At 34.5% G+C, this 21,592-nt stretch overlaps 1 protein-coding gene across 1 annotated transcript; it reads right to left on the bottom strand.

The window, feature by feature from the left end:
• Positions 1–20: 20 nt before the first annotated feature.
• LOC132277892 (auxin-responsive protein SAUR62-like) lies at positions 21–11,073 on the bottom strand. Its single transcript, XM_059779734.1, has 2 exons — positions 10,797–11,073; positions 21–493 (listed from the first exon to the last, which is right to left on the bottom strand). The coding sequence occupies exons 1-2, from the start codon at positions 11,071–11,073 to the stop codon at positions 162–164; spliced, it is 609 nt and encodes a 202-aa protein (XP_059635717.1). The 3' UTR covers positions 21–161.
• Positions 11,074–21,592: the final 10,519 nt, after the last annotated feature.

Here is a 21,592-nt window from a genome sequence, read left to right as displayed (position 1 = left end):
TTAGAGGTGGGGAATAAAAATAAGAGAAACTTCAGAAACTATTTTAATCTTCATTTAAAAAAGTGTGAGAATTATTTCTTGAACTCCTTTCAGTCTACAAGAGCATGGCATTGGCAAGTTCTACAAATTTCAACCGAAGCCCCTAAAACTATGAAACCCCATTACTTAACCACAGATTTGAGCTCGCCTCGATTGGCGGCCTGAAAGAGAGGAAATAACGAAGAAATCGAAGCTCCTCTGGAATCTGTGATTGAAACAAGTGCTTTATTCCTCCTTAGCAAACACAGAATGTTTTCCATCAGTTCCTCCTCACATGGAACTTGAAGTGGCCCGTGAATAGTCAATCCGAACTCTACCTCAGCCATCTCCAGTAGCACTCTGAAAATGGGGTGATTCAGATAGTAGAGAGGCACAACAAACCTTTTGCCTTCCTTTGTGTAGACAGCAAAATGACCCTTTTTTCTCTTCCTCCATTTCTCTATTATCTCACCATCTTCTTAGAAGGACTTGTCTTCATACTAAAAAGTTTTGGGGGTATCTTTGTGTTGTTGCTCAGAGCAGATTTGAAGCAAAGATGAGTGATGGGTCAGTTACAAGTACTTGTTACAGGTAATAGATATAGAAGGTTTTGTATCTATAGGTTGATGGCTTCTGGCGTTGAGGGATGGGTTTTGATTGGTTGGGACTTCTATTGGCAGTTGGCAGTTGGCAGTGTGCTAAAAGGTGACGTTAATGTGATAAGATTGTAGATTGGTTGAGAATGAAGGGAATGAGATGGCCTGTGACTTCAAATTATATTGAAATTATGTTCTTGATTTGTTTCGAGAGTAAATTACATTTATCTCCCCTGGTGTTTGGAGACACTATAAATAGATAGACCGTTCAACTGGTTGAGAATGAAGGGAATGAGAGGGCCTGTGACTTCAAATTATATTGAAATTATGTTCTTGATTTGTTTCGAGAGTAAATTACATTTATCTCCCCTGGTGTTTGGAGACACTATAAATAGATAGACCGTTCAACTGGTTGAGAATGAAGGGAATGAGAGGGCCTGTGACTTCAAATTATATTAAAATTATGTTCTTGATTTGTTTCGAAAGTAAATTACACTTATCTCCCCTGAGTTTGGAGACACTATTCACAGATAGACCTTCAACGGTTATTACTTTGACTTCTTAAGGTTTCCACAAATTCATTAATTGTTTGACAAAAAGTGATTTTGAGTATGAAAAGTCAATAATATCTTGATTTTTATACAATGGAAGAGCAAAATTTTTAAAGTGTGTTGGGACAGGTTTAGAGCAGTTTTAAGGTTCCTACCAAAGTCTCACTTCATTTTCTCAATCACAGCATTTCAATAGCAAAACCACAACTCGCAGGGTCATTTCGGTAGACAGTTTACAATTTTGGCTTTTATCCTTCTTAATGCTCATCATATATACCCATCATTCCATCACTAATAAATAAATAAATAAAACCCATATGTCTTCCATTGCAAATCTTCCCCCTTACTTTCCCTGTCCATCCCACTCATCATCATCTACCCATTACCATCTCACTGTGCGTAACTCATCACAAAAATTCCATCATTCCATGTTACCAAATTCAATTAATTTCCTCCAACTCTTACTCTTTTCCTCCCTCCATCTCTCCATAATCCACCACCAAATTACTTCTATCTTCCCATAATCCATTATCATTCGACACAATCACCACCTTTCCTAGCCCATTAGAATAATTTCAACTCATGGAAGATGACATTGATGAGCACCTCTTTGATTACTTGGTGGGTGAGCTAACCCAACACCGAGCTGAATTTCAAGAAATTCGTCAGGATCAAAGATCAATGATAGACATGATACACGCGCTTATGATTCATAATGAACTTACTTCCGACGCTCCGCCGCCTCCATTTTAGCTCTCCTATCAGGTGCTTTCGTTCTTTGTTTTTATTTTATTTTTAGTTATTATTTTGTTGCTTTTGATTTTTGCCCAGTGAGGACACTATCTAATTCAAGTTTGGGGGCATAGAGTCTACTCTAGATTTAATTCAAAAAAAAAAAAAAAAATCAATTCTTTTTCTTTGGGATATTGACTTTAATTCAAGTATTTGAGAATTGTTGGGGGGATTAAAACACTTAAATAATTTTTAAAATTCTTTTTTGAGATCGTCTTGAATCCTTAATATTCGTGTTTTATCTTATGTGGGTTCCATTATCTAGTATTATAGGAATTTTAGTATTTGTAGTCCCTAATGGATTTCACATGCACACTAGAATTTTATCTATGGGTATTTCTATTTTTGGTTGAATTCTGATGAACATTGATGGATATGAATTTGTGAACTTTGAAGGTTCTTACTATGGCATATATATAAAGAAGAAGAAGAAAAATTTGAAATAAATTGATTTGATTTGTCTAGGTTTGTAGCCTAGTTGACTTGAGCAATTAAGTCTTTAGGAGTGTCTTAACACCTAATGCCCTAAAACTATATACTTTGGGAGTCATTGGCTGAAAGCCTGTTACATGAGTCTTCTAGAAAGCTTAATAGACCAAACATTGCACAACCAATCAATACAATGTGTGTAAGAAAAGAAAAATATTTTGTCATAGAAAATAACTTGAGAAGGGATCTGAATAATTGAAGTTATAGAAGTTGGGTTCAATTGAAAAGACATTACTACATAGGTGATTTGCTAGTTCACAAATTTCACAACATTAGGTATTGATTTTGCTATTGTTCTTGTTATACAAGTGTGTGGGAAATATTGGGATGAAGTATGAAAATAAGGACAAATGAGTATTGTCAGTTGATAATTTTTAAAGTACTTTTGTGTAGTCTTCCCCTTGATTATTGTGATGATATAAAAATAAGTTGATTGCCAAATGATTGAATTATGTTGCATGTTTGTGGATATCATCTCTGGAAACCCTCACGAGACTTCACTTGTCCACTAGGGGTTTAAAAGACTTGTTGCATACGTTAAATGCAATCATGATTCCCACGAAAACGGCATTTATGTTTTCTTTAGTTTTTTATGCTATGGGACTAGCAATATTTAAGTTTGGGGGTGTGTTAGGCACTGAATGTTATATATTTTAGCCCATTTACTTGCATGTTTTATTCTCTTAATAGTAGTTTATTTGTGATTTTACATTGTTTTATTGTTTATATTTATTTCAGGGCTTTAATTGTAAAATCAGTCAAAACCAGTGATTCCAAGCTTTAAAAGATGACATTCTGTTGGACCGAGTAATGTTGAAAATCCAAGTCTAATTATACTTAGAAAATAGTCCAAAAGAAGTCACAAGTTGATGCGAATGGAAAGAAGAAAAAAAGGAAAAATCATTTTCCAAAAAGGAAACTTTCGCCAAAGTTGGTAACTTGAACCCATTTTGGTAATCTGGCTGTATCACCCTCCTCGAGTGTCAAAACAGCTAAATTCTTGTGTACGTTGAAAGGAAATTCGAAGAGTTACAATTTTGTATTTCACGATAATTCCATAAAACAGTTGTTTACCTTGTCAAAATTGGGCTGGAAGTCTGTACGAATTTTGGAGTCCTTGTTTGGCAGAATTTCTATGTATGTCTTCTATATGAAAAATGGAACTTTAGGACTGATCTTTTATTATTTAAAGGGAGTCCTCTACAGCATTGAAGTGTCATTATACAGAGGAGCTTGAGGCTGAGATCAGAAAAGAAGCATTCAGAAGCAAGAAAGGATCAATCCATGGCGGTAAAGATGTCTTCCTCAACTATGAAGAATTCCACTCCAGTCATGCTTGGCTAAACGTTTTGCTAGGGTTGTGATGTAGCTCCAGCTTAGCACCACTGGTTTGATTGTATTTATTTATTGGAGAACAATTATTATAATGCATAATTGTGTAATCTATAAGGTTTTTAATTGAATTTTCAATAAGAATCGGTTTTAAAGTTTTAATTCAATTACAAATATTTTTCTATCTTGTCTTAGATATTTGAATCTTGTAATTAAACACAACTTATGCACTTCTTGTAGTTGTGAATGAGATGATTATACAATGGTATTTCTCTGAATATAATGTTAAAGATTTGATGGATTATGCCTAAAAAAGATAGATCATGTTACACCCTAGAGTATAGTAGTTAGACAGATGATTTATACCAATCGAAGATAGTCCATGCTTAGCTTTAAATTATATTATTTTCTAGTTGAATTAATATGTGATTCTAGCCATGATTAATTCCCTATGCATGTTATATGATATATTTCTAATAAATTAATACAATTAACTGGTGGTGCAACGTTAGTGGTGAAGTCATTCCCCTAGTTTTCTCTCTCTATTTTCTATATCCTATTCAATTATTGTTCTCATTTTATTTTTTTTCTACTTAGTTAAATTTAGAATAAATCATTACAATCTGATTATCCTACTTTCAAGTTAATTTGAAATTAAAAAATCTGTAGACAAACTTATTTTACACAAGTCATTTGGGTACGACACCCTTATAAGTAAGCCCTATCTGCAGAGATTCGTGCACTTGCGAGTGGTACATATAAGTCTCAACAGCTATATATGGCAATACTTTTGACAATCCCAAAATATGAGACATCTTTTGAAAGCCCAAGTGTATTATTTTCATTAACCTGTTATATTTTGACTTTGAGATCGAGGCCCTTTGAGAGGGCATTGGAGATGTTCTACACATTCCAAATTAGACGAAACCTACTGTTCCATGGGATTCGAGTCCAAAAAAATCCCCTCTAGTGAGATTTCACTGTGCAGAGATTGTTACCATTTTCCTACATAACTATGTTTAAAAATTACTAAATGTAAAAAGAAAAAAAAATTATGTAAATTATACTTACCTCTCTTGAGGTTTGGATAAATTACACACATTAATCGTTCAACTTTTATTATTTTGATCTCTCTAAACTCGTTCACCGGTGACTTTGAATGTGAAAAGTTAATAATGCCCTTATATTATATATTATATTACATATATTTGTTAGTCTAAAAATTCAAATAACTCATGTGTAATTTGTTTAAAATTAAGAAGAGGTTAATGTAATTTATCGTATTATTTTTTTCAATCAAGGGAAGGGTAAAATTGTGATTTTATAAAATATGATTAATAGGTTTACTCGAAAGAAACGCATTAGGAGTTTCCATGAGCACATATGTGAAATTTCAAGGACGGTCAAAATAATAAATGTTAAACAATAATTTGTCCAAATCTCAAAAGAGATTAGTGTAATTTACCCAAGAAAAAGAAAATTAAAAAAAAAATTAAAAATAAGGCTGAATGTTAGTTTATGATATCTTCTCTTCATTTTAGACCATAGAAGAAGAAGAATTTGAAAACTATTTTGAAAAGAGTACTGCTACACGGGCCACAAAAAAAAATAATAATAATAATAAATTGTGACATGTATCTCGAATTAAAAAAAAAATAAAACATTTTAACACAAATTTTTTAATTATTTTCATCTGTCTACTTTGAAAATTGTGACTCAAAATATTTAGACAAATACTTTCCCAAACTCATTACCCATAAGTCATAACCACACATTCTAAGGTCTAGTTTACCACAAAGGAATGGAATGAAATAAAATATCCATTCCAACTAATATGAAATCGAGAATGACCATACATTCCCTTAAAAAGAAAATGAAACTCCTTGGTCACCGCCGCCACCACCATCACCGTTGCCGCCATCTTCCACTGCTGTCGATGCCTTTCACCGCCACTACTTTCCACCTCACCATTGCCTCCCACTACCGCCCCTTCCACCGCCACCGCTTTTTACCACCTTCCATCACAATCACCGCCTTCCACCATTACTATCGTCTTCCATCCCCACCACCATTTAAAATGGTTATCATTTCATTCCTATGTCATTTTATATGTGCAACCAAATTCGTTCCCAACTTCATTAATTTCATTTTGTTCCAGCGTATCAAACTATGCCTGAATGTCTTTTAGTCCGCGGTAGATTTTGTGGAGTAAGATCTTGGATGATTATCTTCGATAGATTAGTCTCTGTGTTCTAATTAATCAGATGGGGTCATGAAGATTAGGGGATCTTGTATGAGTAACGGTTGCTAAGATGCAGGTACAAGAGATGATTCCCTAAACAGAAGAAGGCTCCCTTGTAACGAAGAAAAAACCATAAAGGTGATTCCATATGGTGGTGAATCAATTCTAAGATGCCAATGCAGGAAGTAAAGAACGAAGCTTGATTCGTCCTTGTTGCTTACTTGCTTAAGTGGTTGAAGGGATGGAGAGAATAAGAGCATCTCCAATAGACCTCTTCGAATTTGCCACATCAGCATTTTTCAATAGCCACATAAACATTTTCCATAGTCACGTCAGCATTTTAGAGTCCCTAAATTTTAGCTATCACATGTACTCCAATGGTGCACTTTCGCTCTCCAAAAATATTAATATTTTAATATTTTTAAAATTTAAAATAAAATTTATTTTTTAACTTTTTCCTAACGGCTATATTTCTAATGGCTATAATGTCAATAGGAACATTAAAAAATTTAAAAACGAAAAAAAAAAATCACTTTTTTCCAATTTTTTAAAACTTTTTTTTGCCTAAAAAAACCTTTAAGGCACTATTTGTGTCAGCCAAACAGTGCCTTAACAGCTCTTTGGTTCAATTATTTTAAGGGGAAAAAAAAAAAGACCAAAGCCAAAAATCTGAATTTTAGCTTTTATTTGAGCCAAACATGCACTTAGGAATAGTGTTCTGGGCTTAGGAATAATGTTCTGGCCTGAATTTAAAATATAAAAACAAAAACAAAAAAAAACAAAACAAAAAACAAAAATGGGCCCACAAAAAGTGAGCCCAATCACCAACCCACTCTTACTTTCTGGCAACCTCCATCAAGAGTCATTCTTTGGGGCCCACTTTTCCCATAGTCCATTGGAGCATCCAATCTTCAAAAATTGGTCCAGTTTCGCCAAAAAGAGCACTGATGAAGTTGCTCTAAGAGGGTCGAATTTTCGGTGAAGCAAAGAGACTGACGGGTGTTGACATAAGGACTATAATTTAGTGGCCTATTATTTAAAAAAATATGTAATTAATATATCATTTAGTTTTCTTTTTTATTTTGACAAAATATTTAGATTGCATTTACAAGTATAAAATTGATGTCTGAAAACTGGAAATGAGAATTAAATTAATCAAAATTTAAACTAATTTGTTCCAATTTGATTATATGAATTTCATATTATCAAACACAATATTATATATATATATATATATGCAAAAAATACATTCACAAACCTACTTTTACTCTTGTAAAAATTCGAATCCTCGAAATTTTTACTTTTAAACATGAGAATACCATTCTTGGCGCATCATACCTTTTTTGTTCTTATATATAAATTTTTATATTTACCCATTTGTCCTTTTTTCTATCAATTCTAGAATTTAGTATTATCAAATATTTTATGATGCAATAATTAAAACAAAAAAAATCAAAAAAGTAATTTTAAAATTTACTGCAAACTTAAAAATGTTAAAGTCCTCCAAAACGTTCAACATCAATTTTGTTGTTTTATTATTTCGAGGTCTTAGTTTTATTATTTTGAGGTCTCTTTTAATCTCTCTTAATTTAATGAATTCAAGTCTTTTTTTAATCTCTTAATAAATGAATTATGATAATATCCATATGTTCTTATTAGGGATGCCAAAATGGGCCATGAACCACCAACCCGTTCATATTCGTTCACTTTAAAATGGATATGAGTGAATCACTTTAAAATATAGGTCAAAATGGGTGACTCATATTCAACCCATTTTTATAGAGGATTAAACGGGTTGAATATGGGTCATCCATTTTAAACCACGTTTCACCCATTATACAAGTAACTCAGTTTCATATCTTCTATTTGACTCAAATTCACCTCTTTTTCATTTCTAAAATTCTCTTACACGATCTCCAATTCTCGCACTCCCACTCTCTCTTTCAAAAATTATCTCGTATCATCCTCTTCTCTCTCTAAAATTCTTTGGAGTACTATAGTATTATTCTGCTATATCCACAACATATTGTATTGTGTATTATATCTACTCTTCTTTCCTACCTAAGGGATTCTATGGGAAGGCGTGTTAGAGTTGCATCAATATTCTTTTTTGGTTTATCTACTGCACCAAAAAATAAAAATAAAAAAACATTTACCTTCATGGATATCTAATCATAAAATAAAATAATATAAATTTAAAGAATTTCCAAATTGAAGGATTTATAATTATCCATACATATTTTTACAAGTTTTTATCCATATAAAATCAAGAACTATAATAATGAGATTATCCAAAATAATAACATTTTTTCTCCCTAAAACGAGTTGGCGGGTTGACCAAACTCATATTTAACCCGTTACAAGCGGGTTGAAAATGGATCACAACCCATATTGACCCGCCCATATTAGACCCTTTCCAAACCCAATTCACACCCGTTTGCCACCCCTAGTTCTTATATATAATTCATCAATTTAATTGAGAAGAGTAGTATTAATATTAGTAAGTTAATTATTTGAGTTAATTTCTAAGAATTTATAATAGTATAAAATATAATGTATAGTTTATGCTTGAATGAGAAATTGGATGCTATTGTCACCTAAAATCTATAAGTAATAGTAATGTTAGATCATTTATTCAGTGTCAAGAACATTTCAAATTTCATTTCTGATGACACTTTTTTACTCAGGGATAATAATGGGGACAGTTATTCCATATATTTTAATATTGAAAATCATATTTTTGATATAGACAATGATCATTCTAAGGGTAAAAGATTTAACTTTCAAAAAAAAAAAAAAAAGATCATTCTAAGTGAACTAGAAATTTCATAAATTCTAGTTATCTGAATCACGGCACCCAGACTATCGACCTTTGTTCAGAATTATCCTTTCCAAACAAATTTACTTTTAAGAGAACATTTAGAATATAACTAATCATTGAAAGAAAAACCGTTTTAAAAATCAGCATTCTTCTGAATATGGTCAAGCTTATAAGACACTTGGCAAGAAGTTAATATACAACTATCACTTATTTATAGGTGTTGAGGGTGAAATTCACACGGTCCGATACGCTACCATTTTTCTACAAGGAAGAAAGGAGAAGATCGATGAACCTTGACAGCACCGGTGTAGTGCCTACCAAGAGCTCTCCGACGATCAAGTTAGTTACCGGAGGTCTAAAAAGAAAGCAGGGATTTAGTAATAGTTTTTTCGTCGTACCTTATTCCCAAGTCATCGTCCTATTTATCGTCGCTTCCCTTATTCTTAATAAGGGAATTTCATCATCCTTATCTCATGAAAATCTTATCTTTGATAAGATTTATCATCATTCTTATCCATATAAATCGTTACCTCCAATAATGAAATATTATCATTGATCACCGAAGAGGTCGGGCGGTTGGTCAAAGTAGGTTAGGTTTATTTTTTCTTATCAGTTACCCCCCATTCCCAATAATGAAATATTATCGTTGATCACCGAAGAGGTCAGGCGGCTGGTCAAAGTAGGTTAGGTTTATTTTTCCCTATCAGTTGCCTCCCATTCCGAAGTTTGCTCGTCTAACTTTGGGAATGTAATAATAATTTTTTTTTTTTTTTTTTTTTTTTTTGCCCTTGGAACAGTACCCTCGGGTACTATTCATATGAACAGTAACTCCTCCTTTCTTTTTCTTTTTTTCTTTTCTTGCCCTAGGAACAGTACCCGCAGGTACTATTCACATGAACAGTACATAATTTTTTTTTTGCCCCCGGAATAGTGTCGTGGGTACTCTTCCCTTGGGTACTCCACCCCTGGATACTACTTTTGGTACCCTTGGGTACTCTGCCCCTGGGTACTATTTTTAGTATCCCTGGGTACTCTGCCCTGGGTACTATTTTTGATACCCTTGGGTACTCTGCCCCTGGGTACTATTTTTAGTACCCTTGGGTACTTTGCTCCTGGGTACTATTTTTAGTATCATTGGGTAATCTTCCCCTGGTAAATGAATGAATTGTACGAGGTTCACTCAGGTCGTCACTTCTTTAATAAAGGAATTAAATTTTACGAGTTTTACTCGTTCCTTTAATGAGTGATTTTTATTTATTATCCCTTATAATACGGGGATATAGATTACGGGATTCATTCAGCCCGAGTCCTGGTAATATAGGACACTCATTTACTATCCCTTATAGTACGGAGATATGGATTACGGGATTCATTCAGCCCGAATCCTTTTAATACAGGACATTTATTTACTATCCCTTATAGTACGGGGATATTGATTACGGGATTCATTCAGCCCGGGTCCTTTTAGTACAGGACACTCATTTACTATCCCTTGTAATATGGGGATATTGATTACAGGATTCATTCAGCCCGGGTCTTTTTATTACAAGACACTCATTTACTATCCCTTGTAATACGGAAAGTAGTCATCTCGTCTCTCTAGTAAATAAATGAGGCTTTAATTATCTCACCCTTTTGTATTGAATGAGTAGTCGGCTTCTTGTTTCTTTAATAAGGGAAGAATGTGTAGTTGGCCCTTTAAGGAGATAAATAGATTATTATGAGCTTAATATTACCACATAGGTAGTAGGGAACTGAAAATATAATATTTTATTGCGTAGAAATTGAGGGTCATCCATCTTATTGGTGATGGTGACTTTATTGGAAAATAAAATAAAATAACATGTGAAAGGATGAACTGAGATGCCCCCAGTCTTTATTTTGAATGACTTGATAAGGCTAATTCCAGCTGTGAGACAATTGTTAATCGGTATACTTATCTGAGTCCTCCTCACTATATGTCCTATCGCTTTGGCTGAAGAATGATCTTTGATAATTGGTATTCTTTTCATCCCTGGTGAGAGGGGCTAACCTCTTCTTGTCTTCTCCTTCCTTTCCCTTCCGTGCATTCATAACGTCTTCAGCGTTCATGTGTTTCTGCGCTCTGATCAACAACTCTGCCATGCTAGTGGGAGGTTCTTTAGATAGGGCAAACAAGAATCTGGAGGTTTGGAATCCTCCTATGAAAGCGGTCAAGGCCACCTTGTCGTCTACCTCTTCTGCCTGCAACATCTCTGTGTTGAATCGGGTGATGTATTCCCAGATCGACTCGCCCTCTTGCTACTTCACGGTAAGCAGGTAGGTGGCTGGCCTCCTATGCCTCTGACCTGCAATGAAGTGGCTCACAAAATGCTTACTCAGTTCTTCGAAGGTGTTGATGGTTCCTAGCTTCAGCTTGTTGAACCAAACTCTTGTTGATCCCTTAAGTGTAATGGGAAAAGCTCGGCACATAATTTCGTCCGGTACGGCGTGTAAATGCATAAGAGCTTGAAAGGTTTCTAGGTGATCTAGGGGATCTTTGGTCCCATCGAAGCTTTCGAATAAGGGCATCCTGAACTTGTTAGGCAGTGGACATTTCGTAACGACGGGGTTGAACGGCAAGTGGGTCCTTTATACCAGGTCATTCACGACAACAAGAGCTTTCCCTTTCATAGCCTACATTACACCTTCCATTTTCCCCTTGAGATCCTCGATCTGCAGGTCGAAATAGGTAACTTTCTTTGTCTTTTCCTTAAGGCAGAAAGCTGTGCCTTCCTGAGGTCGAGAATTCCGTGGGAGAGATAGGTGTACCACCTCTCTATGTCGATTTCCCACCTGGCTTTGTTCCACTCCGATCTCATTTTGGCAGGGATGATTATCATACTCTTCAAGATTCCCATTACCTCCATTTATATTTGAGAGATCTTGTCGTGGCAAGTTTTGTTGAACCGGTGCAACAAGATGTTGCAGGAGCGTTGCACTTTGCTGGATCAACTGGTCCATTCCCTGACTCAGAGTTTGGACCTGCAGTTCCAACGCTGCAAGCCGTGTCTGGTTGTTTGGGACGTCTAGGTTTTCACCCGACTCTACCCTTTGACCAGATCCCTGCGACGGTGTTCCCTTGGTAACCATACCGGACCGCAAACGTATATACCTAACCGAGTAATTAATTGATTCAAGGGAATCGTCGTTCCCACAGACAGCGCCAACTGTTGAGGGTGAAATTCACACGGTCCGATACGCCACTGTTTTTCTGCAAGAAAGAAAGGAGAAGATTGATGAACCTTGACAGCACCGGTGTGGTGCCTGCCAATCCGAGTCGTCATCCTATTTATCGTCGCTTCCCTAATTCTTGATAAGGGAATTTCATCATCCTTATCCCATGAAAATCTTATCCTTGATAAGATTTATCATCATTCTTATCCATGGAAATTGTTACCTCCAATAATGAAATATTATCGTTGATCACCGAAGAGGTCGAGCGGCTGGTCAAAGTAGGTTAGGTTTATTTTTCCCTATCAATAGGTATCCTCTCCTCAATCGAATGTTTTACTATCAATAGTTAAAATTTAGTCTTTTAGAATTCAATATTTAAATACCTAAAAATCTACAAAACTCTATACTCTTTTAAATCTTCTATATATGCTTTACAAATCTTTACGAGCTCTACAATATTTTAGAATATTTTAATTTTCTCAATACTCTCCAATCTTCACAGATGTAAAAGGCTCTAAAACTCAGCACTTAATCATATTGAAAAAGAAATGAAATTATCTTAATGAATTTATCACTATATTCTTCACATTAAAATGACAAATATATAGGTAATAAGCGATAAAATATGCAAATTTTAATATTGTGCTAAATATTATTCAAATTAAAGTGACACTTTGAGCACAAAGGAAGGATCAAAAGAGAATAAAAACATACCCTAAGACTCATATGATATTTTATTTTGTCAATTATAAAAATAAATGCAAAATTGGTACTAAATTTTTTTCATTAAACTCTAGTCATTTTCGTCCATTTACTTCCCTTTTTTTATTTTTTATAATATACTATTTCCCTACATTACCTTTCTTTTCTTTTTCTTCCAGTTCTCTCTGCAAAATGGCCCTAAATATGCACTCTAACCCCTCCTCAAGTTCAAGGATAGATTCCATTAATGTCTCCAATTGTTTCAACACATTTTGCACTTGGTACAGTTTTGCTGTCTGTACTTGACTTCTGCAGGATGTTTAAGGCAGACAATGCATCATCAATGTTTCTCACTTAATTCATTGGCATCAGCTTCCTCTGCGTGAACTTGGAAACTAATGACCAGCCACTTTGCTTTGATTTTGCTTTTAGTCTCATATGAATAACATAAGAGGGACTCCAAGACCCATAAATGCCTTTGTCTGACAATGCTGAATTAGTGTTACTCTCTAATCTCTTCAAACTTGCAAATCACTAGCTTGGACACCATTTTACTCACCTTTATTGAGATCGTACAAGCGCCAACTCCATCAACAACAAGCTCTTGAACAGCTTCCTTCATATGCACCAAAACATCTCCAAAACCACCACAAGCATCCAACAATCCGTGAGATCCATCCAGAAGCTCTTCTGCCCATCTGTCACGCCTTACATGAATCATTGGCAGTTGAAGCGAATCATGCATGAATGGCTTCAGGTCTCTGAGGCCACCTTAGCTAAGGCATACCGATGAAACAGACGAAAAGGGTGTGGCTTTTTCTTCTTTTCTTTTCTTTTTTATCTAAATGAAGATTTTTTTATAAAATTTCAACAATAGCGTACAAAAAATAAGCAAGGGAGGACATACTCCCACTTACACAACAAAAAACCTTCCTAAGAAGGCCACCAAAAAATATAAAATAAAATAAAGTAAAACATGACAAAACAAACAAGAAAATAGATTACAAGATGTCTTGAAGACTAATCCCCATTACATCCATAACCTCCCACAAAATACACTTAGTTAGTTCTATAGAGTCACACAATTTATCATTATGCAACCTCTCATTTCTTTCTTTCCAAATAAAATATAAAACTGCAATAAATAATATCCTCGCTTATTTATTGCCTTTTCCTTGAAACCTTAGAGTAAAGATCATTGCAAAATTCTAAACCTCATCAACCCTTTGTAAGTTCCAAGCACAAATATCAAAAAAAATCATCCACACTTGCCATGTATACTCACAGCTACAAAACATATGATCCAATGATTCCACACTTCTGTAGCACAAATAGCATCTAGAAACCAAGGAAATACCTCTGGATTGCAGAAAAGAATGCCGAGGTATAGCATTCTGCAATACCAGAACCGAATGAGTAGACCACCTAGGTCTCCCTCCACTCCAGCATAGACCAGACCAATTAACCTCAGGATTAGAACTTCTACATTCCTCCCATGCTGCCTTGAAGCTGAAAATAGTCTTCCACTTGACTTGTTCATCCCCTCCATAGATTCTGTGATCATGGAAAATCTGAATAACCTCCTGTGTAGCATTTCTCAATTTATAATCATCCCACTAACATTCAATCATGAACTCACTTAAAGCGATCGTCTTGTTTCTGCTGAGACCTCCCAGAATTCTACGGTTTAATAAATCACCCAAGAATTTCCCATCGCACCATGGATCTAAGAACACCTTAATATTCTGCCCATTACCAATCATGTATCTACAATTTCTTTTAATAATCTATCTTGTTGTTGGGAAACGTGCTAGTTTTAAAAAAATTTCGAGGGATTTAAATTCATAAATCTTGATTCATTACATAGAGACAAGTTTCATGCAAAAATAAAACATGATGTATCATTCAATTAAAAGATTGAATACTTACATCAAGGTTTGAGTAAACCTTAGATCTCTCCTCTAAAGTGAATGTTCTCACTTATTATAGATCCCTTAGCAAGACGCATTCTCCTTGGATCTCCATCTTCTTGGTAATTGTTTTGCCTTTAGGAATCACTCATATGCCTCCATGAATGACCTTGGAAAACTAGGCTTGTGGGAGCCTCCATTAGATGAGAACATAAACCCTAATTTTCTAGAGAGAGAAAATTTATTCCTTTTTTTCTTCTCATCAAAATCACCCCTAAAATATACATAGACCATGTATATTTATAGGCAACATAAAGGTAAAGAAAAGGAAACAACTAATCATTCTCAATCTCTAATTCACATGTCTCAAATCTAATATGATTCCAATATCAAGTTGGGTTATGAGTGAGAATCCATTGGGCCTATTATTTTATTGGCTACAATGAATTAATGATTGGCCCGGTCCATGGACCCAATTGAATTAATTCATAAATTAATTTCTACTCCACTAAAAGAATTTAATTGAACTCCAATTAAATAATAAATAACCTCTAAGTCAATGTTGCACTTTGACCCCTCTATGCATAATTAGTTATCGGATAAATAATGCCATCAATCCGACTACTTAATTAATATATTTATTTTGGTACCTTTGATTATTTCTGGCTCGATCACAATAAAACATTTGTTCGACAAAAATAATAATTTAATAAATAAATATATAATAAATCATTTTGTCTAAAATCATACGAATGCCTTCGAATTTACTTTGTGATCAACCATAATCAATACAAAATAAATACAAGTAGCAATGATGCAAATATTGAAAATATAACCCTCTAACTATTAATTACATAACTACCCGAAGTGTCGGTCTAAGGATCCCGAAGAATCCGCCGAACAAATCAAAGTAATTATTAATTAATAAAAGAGTCTATACTTTTCTCATGCTTAAGAGTCAAATGCCATGACGGTGATAGGGAGTAATTGCATACGACGGCTCTCGCAATATATCTCAACCTAACGCGGATCCAGTTCAAGTCTTAATTAATTATGAGTCCATCCATAATTACCGATTATGAACAATTTATAATTACTATTTATATATCATGCATTGATTGCCATCACATACATATATATAAATATTTCTTGTAATTACATGGACACTATCAATTTCATAGTGAATCGAAATATAATACATTGAATTCACCAATTATATAAAACATAAATATTTCAGAAACGTCAGGAACATATGTCAATTAATCCAAACAGGAATTTGCTATGCCAGGGCATATAAATCCCAACAGCTCCCACTTGCCCTCATAGCCAATTCAAATTGCACCTAACTCCAATATTATCCAGATGATGATCAAAATTATTGATCAATGACACCTTTGATAATGGATCAACAAAGTTGTGTTCCAATGCAATGTTCCAGCTACAAGTACATTTTCTTGCCGGATAATATCATGTAGAACATGATACTTCCTATCAGTGTATTTTGTTCATCTATGGAACCTTGGGTCATTGGTTTGGACTACTTCTGCACTATTGTCGCAATATAGCTCGATAGGCAGGCTAGTATGCTCCACAACCTCTAAATCAGTGAGATCAAACCAATAGGCTTATATTGCCACCTTTAAGGCTGCAATATATTCCACCTACAGGTTTGAGTCAACAGTTGAAATCTGCTTGACAATCTACCAACTGATTTCCCTTCCATTAAGTGAACATACACTAAGTCATGAACCTCATAGTATCTACTTCTGATTGAAAATCAGAACTAGCATACCTGACTAGGACCATATCATCACATCCATAAATGAGTATGATATCATTGATTCTCCTTAGGTACTTAATGATATTTTTCACAATAGACCAGTTGTCAAGTCCAGTATTGGACTGATCTCTACTGACTATCCCTACTATGTAGCGGATGTCCTGTTTGGTATAGACCATGGCATATATGAGACTCTCATATGCCGAAACATATTGTTCCAGTCTCATTTGCTCAATCTCCTTTGATAGTCTTGAAAAACTACTTACTAGAGAGAGCCATCCATATCAATAAAGCAAGAACTCATTCTTTGAGTTATGCATACCAAACCTGGTCAAAACTTTATCAATGTAGGATTATTAAGATAAGCCTATTTTCCTTTTACCCTGATCTTGCAAAAGCTCGATCCTAGGAATCTAGCTTACATCCTGAAAATCCTTCATTTAAAAGTAATTGAACAACTACCTCTTTATTGATGACAAAACTTCCACATCATTCTAAATGAATAGGATGTCATCAATATATATAGAATTAGAAAAATAATGACATTCCCTTGTACACTCATGATTTATTCACTAAGAAATCTTCTGGTATCTTTTTGTAGATTAACTTGCCTTCCATAGGAATCACCCTACTAGAAAGTTCTACAAGATCCCAGAATTTATTAGAATACATAGATTCCAACTCTGATTTCATAGTAACTCACCAAAACGATCTGTATCCACATCGGTTCACGCTTCCGTGTAGTTTACTGGGTCCAACTCATGTTTAACAGGGATGTCCATAATGGTCTCAGCTAAAAACATGATTCTGTTGAATTAGATGATAATCCTCCCACTACATCAATGTACCGATGCAGAAATCGATGATGCTAACGCATTAATAGGGAATTCATATATTATTCTCAATCTCTATAATAAGTGTGTTCACATGTAGTACATCTAGTACTCATACCATATTCTCTAACATTATGCTACTAGGTATGTAATTCATAATATGATCCTCCTATGGATAAACAGTGAGTGTAAACAATCAACTTTTATCATTGAGATCATAAAATAATCCATCCTAGTGACTTTTAGAGTAGCTATCAAATCTATCATGCGTATGATCTGTTTCCAACTTACTTGTCCATATCAAGCGCACATGTGCAAGACTACCCCATATGCGCATGTGATTCAAACTAAGATTTAGTCAAAAACACAGCTCAACGGTATCCTTGAGACAGACTAAGATGGAATGCAGTTCATAATACGCATCAATATCATTAATGCTAAACTCTTAAATGAAAGAGATAATGTGGCATAACTGATCATAGATCTAACCATGTTAAGTGGAATTCTGTTATTCCTATTTGACACCTAAATACATTTAGCGTCAATTGCGGAAAACTGGTACATAATACCCTCATTGACCATATAGTCTTTGCACTATCCCAAGAAATACTCATATCCTCGATCAGATCGAAGTGTCTTGATAAGTTTACCTAATATGTGTCCCACATCAGTCTTAACCTTCTCAGAAAATACCAAGAGTTTAAGACTTGTGTTGCATCAGATAAACTTATCCAAAACGTGAGTAATCTTGCTTGGATGTTCATAAGACCACACGTGTCAGTGTGTACCGACTCCAATTGTCCTTTATGTCTATTTCATCTGGCTGATTAAGCCCTAAGAGTTATCTATCCTTCAAAACAGGGTTCACAAGTTTGGTTTAGGCTCCCCTGCCTCACTAGGTAATTAACCTTCTTTGACCAATCTTTGAATCTTATTTTGATTGATAATAACCCAAAAATAGACATTAAAAATACAATGAGTCAGGAATAACAATTTTTCTCTTAACATTCAATCTTGAAGATGCAACATTAGTTTCTACATCCTGCAAATCTTAAGAGTTTGTGATTATAGTATATTAACCATCTTTCAATGCACCAGAAGCAATCGCATATCTATTCAATTTTATAAAACCAGTTTTACAAAATAACAACACAGTTTTTATAAACCAAAAGTGAAATAAGAATGAGATTGCGTTTCACTTCTGTGCATAAAGATAGTTCTCTAATACTAATATCCTCATACTCTCTAATTTCAGATGTAATACTCCCACTGACTTAACTACAACCTTGGCATCAGGTCAAAAGATAAATATATATCCATATCATCAAGGCTTCTGGATTCCTGAAATCCTTACAATAAATTGCAAACATATTTAGTGGCTCCAGAATCTATCCATCAGGAATTAATAGACGCAACCACATAACATGGCTCAATGATTAAATATATATTTTCTTATGCCACGTCATTGCTTAAACAGTTCGTCCTTTAGTGTTTTAGTTAGCGACAAAAGAAACAGTTTTCTTCGCCCTCAACATACACTGCCTTATTCCCTTTAACCTTTTTGAATACCCATGTTTTGTGCTAGTCTAGTCCTATTATCATCATTCTTCTTTGCTTTGCCCGTCCACTTGGGCCTAGAAGAAGATGGTATAGACTAGGTTAGATTGATAGGAACACCCATACTCTTGATTATCCCTTCATCTGTTACCAATTCTATAAGAATATCAGCGAGTGTAAACTCAAACTGATTCCTTATTTAGTTCACTCTAACAGAGTCGAACAAGTTTGGTAACAAGGCAATAATCATGTCAACTTGAAACTTAGCACCCAAGTCAGCCCTATTGATCTCCAGCTAATTTTAAATAATAAACAATCATTTTTCAAAATTCGATTTCATACTGGAGTTCCTTAGGCTATCTTGATGCTATTTAAGTTTGACATAGTACTTTGGCATACTCTCTATCTAATCTCACCAAAACATCTTATTAAATTTTAACATGATGCTTGAAGAAAATAAAATAATGTAAATGTTAGCTTTGGAGCGTATTCGAGGTAAACTCTAGAATATTGCACCAAGTCATCTCATTTGCCTTATTTCACTTATTCAAAGCATTAATGTTCTCTTGGGTATCTTAAAGTAAAAGGATTAGGTTTAGAAGTAGTAAATACATTTGTACCCTTACGTTGTGAATAAAATATCTAAGTTCATTTCTCAGTCAATATTAATGAGGTCCAGTTACATTGAATATGTAAGCAAGTAGACAAATTGATTAGACATAATTCATCTGAATATAAATGCATTCATACAATATGCAAGGTGAATTATTAATACTGTCATGCATATTTAAAATTAAAATGAATTTGTTTACCACATAATATAATAAATCTCAATCGAACAAGAGATCATTATCATTATTGGTGAACAATCCCTTTTAATTAACGCGGGTCCCTCAACTCTGTAGCATAATAAATCAACTAATCAATATGTCAATAACTTATCATGTTGGAGGAGTTCATTATTACTATTATTGAGATTCATTTCCTATTAAGCGAGCACTTCCATTAAAATAATAATATGTGGGTCCCTTAACCACTGCATGAAAAATCGAATAACCAATACGCCAATAACTTATTCGGTTGGCGAAGTTCATTATTGCTATTGGCGGGCAAATCCCATCATTTCCATATCTCTTAAGACAATGCCTTGTCTATCATATGAAATGATTCCCGATTTAATTTAGCCTTTCTAAAATCACCTAGTATAGACCACTTCGTTGGGAAGCTAACACTATTGATTTTAGATTGAGTGTATAACGTTATTAAAACTCTAATGAAAAATAAAACATTAAATATCTTGTCATTATAATCTAGATTCTTTAAATCATGCGTAGGGCCTTATTTTTAAAGATCTAATTACAATGAACATTTAATATTTTAATTTTCATGAGACAACCATTCTTGTAATATTAAGACTCTTCAAATCATGCGTGGAGCCTTATTTTTGAAGATCTAATTACAATGGTGTTAATAACGAAGGCCATGGGGCAATGTATAAAAATCTCCGCTCCCACTCAATTTTTAATCATTCATAATTAGGGTTTTCAATTTATTCAAATACATGATATGATGCATGCAAAACGTCTTGATTTTAATCCAATTAAATTTAGAAAATATTTGGACTTTAAACGATTCACTAATATTTAATTTGAAGCACACTTTAAAAAAAAATAATTTATAAAAAATAATTTTGCGTTTCCCAATAAGTGCCCTCAAATTAACTAGTAATCAGATCCAATTAATTTTCACAACTTAATTAATATAAATCAAGCCATTTAAATAAATATCATGGATCCAATGCATGAATAATAATTAATAATCAATTATCTATTCCATGCATCACATACATCAATAAATAATTAAACCACAGACAGAAACAATTTAAATGGCCAATGGATTTAGCTTTTAACATTTAATTGCTCTAAGTATTGCCCGAGGGTCCTCCATCCTTTTGCAAACACCCGTAGGAGACAAGAACGCGCCTGAAGAAGCATAACAGTGCCTGGAACAAGCCTGAAGGACCCCACACGCGCTCCCACGCGCCCAGGGGAGCTGCCAGGTCAAGACACGCGCCCCCACGCGCTTGCACGCGCCTGGGGCGCGTGGGAGCACCTCCACGCGCCTGCACGCGCGCGTGGAAGAGGTTGACTTGTGCTGGCGCTTACTTCTCACGCGCCAGCAAACTGATGACCCTGGCGCGTGCTCCTCACGCGCCAGGTGTATTATGTTGGTGCTGCACTTGATTGCAGCCCTTGATCAACGGTTGTGGATCCGGTTGCATGGTCCTGCGTTGCACCGGATCCTATCTTTTCCTCCGGTCTTGCCTCTTGCCGCCGGCGAGCCTCCGGTCACCGGAAAACCGCCGTTAATTCCAGAAAAATTAATAAAAATTTCCATAAATTAAATTTAGGCCCTAAAAATTTCAGAAAAATTCCAGAAAATTTCTAAAAAATCCCAGAAAATTCCTGAAGCCTAATTTAACCCTTTTGGACCTTCTTGAAGCTTCATAGCATCCTTTGATGAATATTACATGGCTTTAAAAATATTTATAACTTGAAATACAATGGGAAAAATAAATTACATCATTGAACTTTCAAACGGCTAAATCAAAGCCTTAATTACATTCATCCAAAGATAAAATTACATTCAATATTCCTATAAGCTTCATCCATGACCCAAAACACACATCATCATTCATTCACAATTATACATACATCATGATCATATAATAATATAAACATATGCATATATAAATTTGGATCCATGATGATGAT

Source organism: Cornus florida, unplaced genomic scaffold, assembly GCF_030987335.1.
Source record: "Cornus florida cultivar Cherokee Brave unplaced genomic scaffold, ASM3098733v1 CherokeeBrave_3.0.0_Hap2_Chr10, whole genome shotgun sequence".
Lineage (NCBI taxonomy): Eukaryota > Viridiplantae > Streptophyta > Magnoliopsida > Cornales > Cornaceae > Cornus > Cornus florida.
The sequence above is the reverse complement of the archived record's forward strand: the minus strand, read 5'-3'. Positions and strand labels throughout refer to the sequence as shown.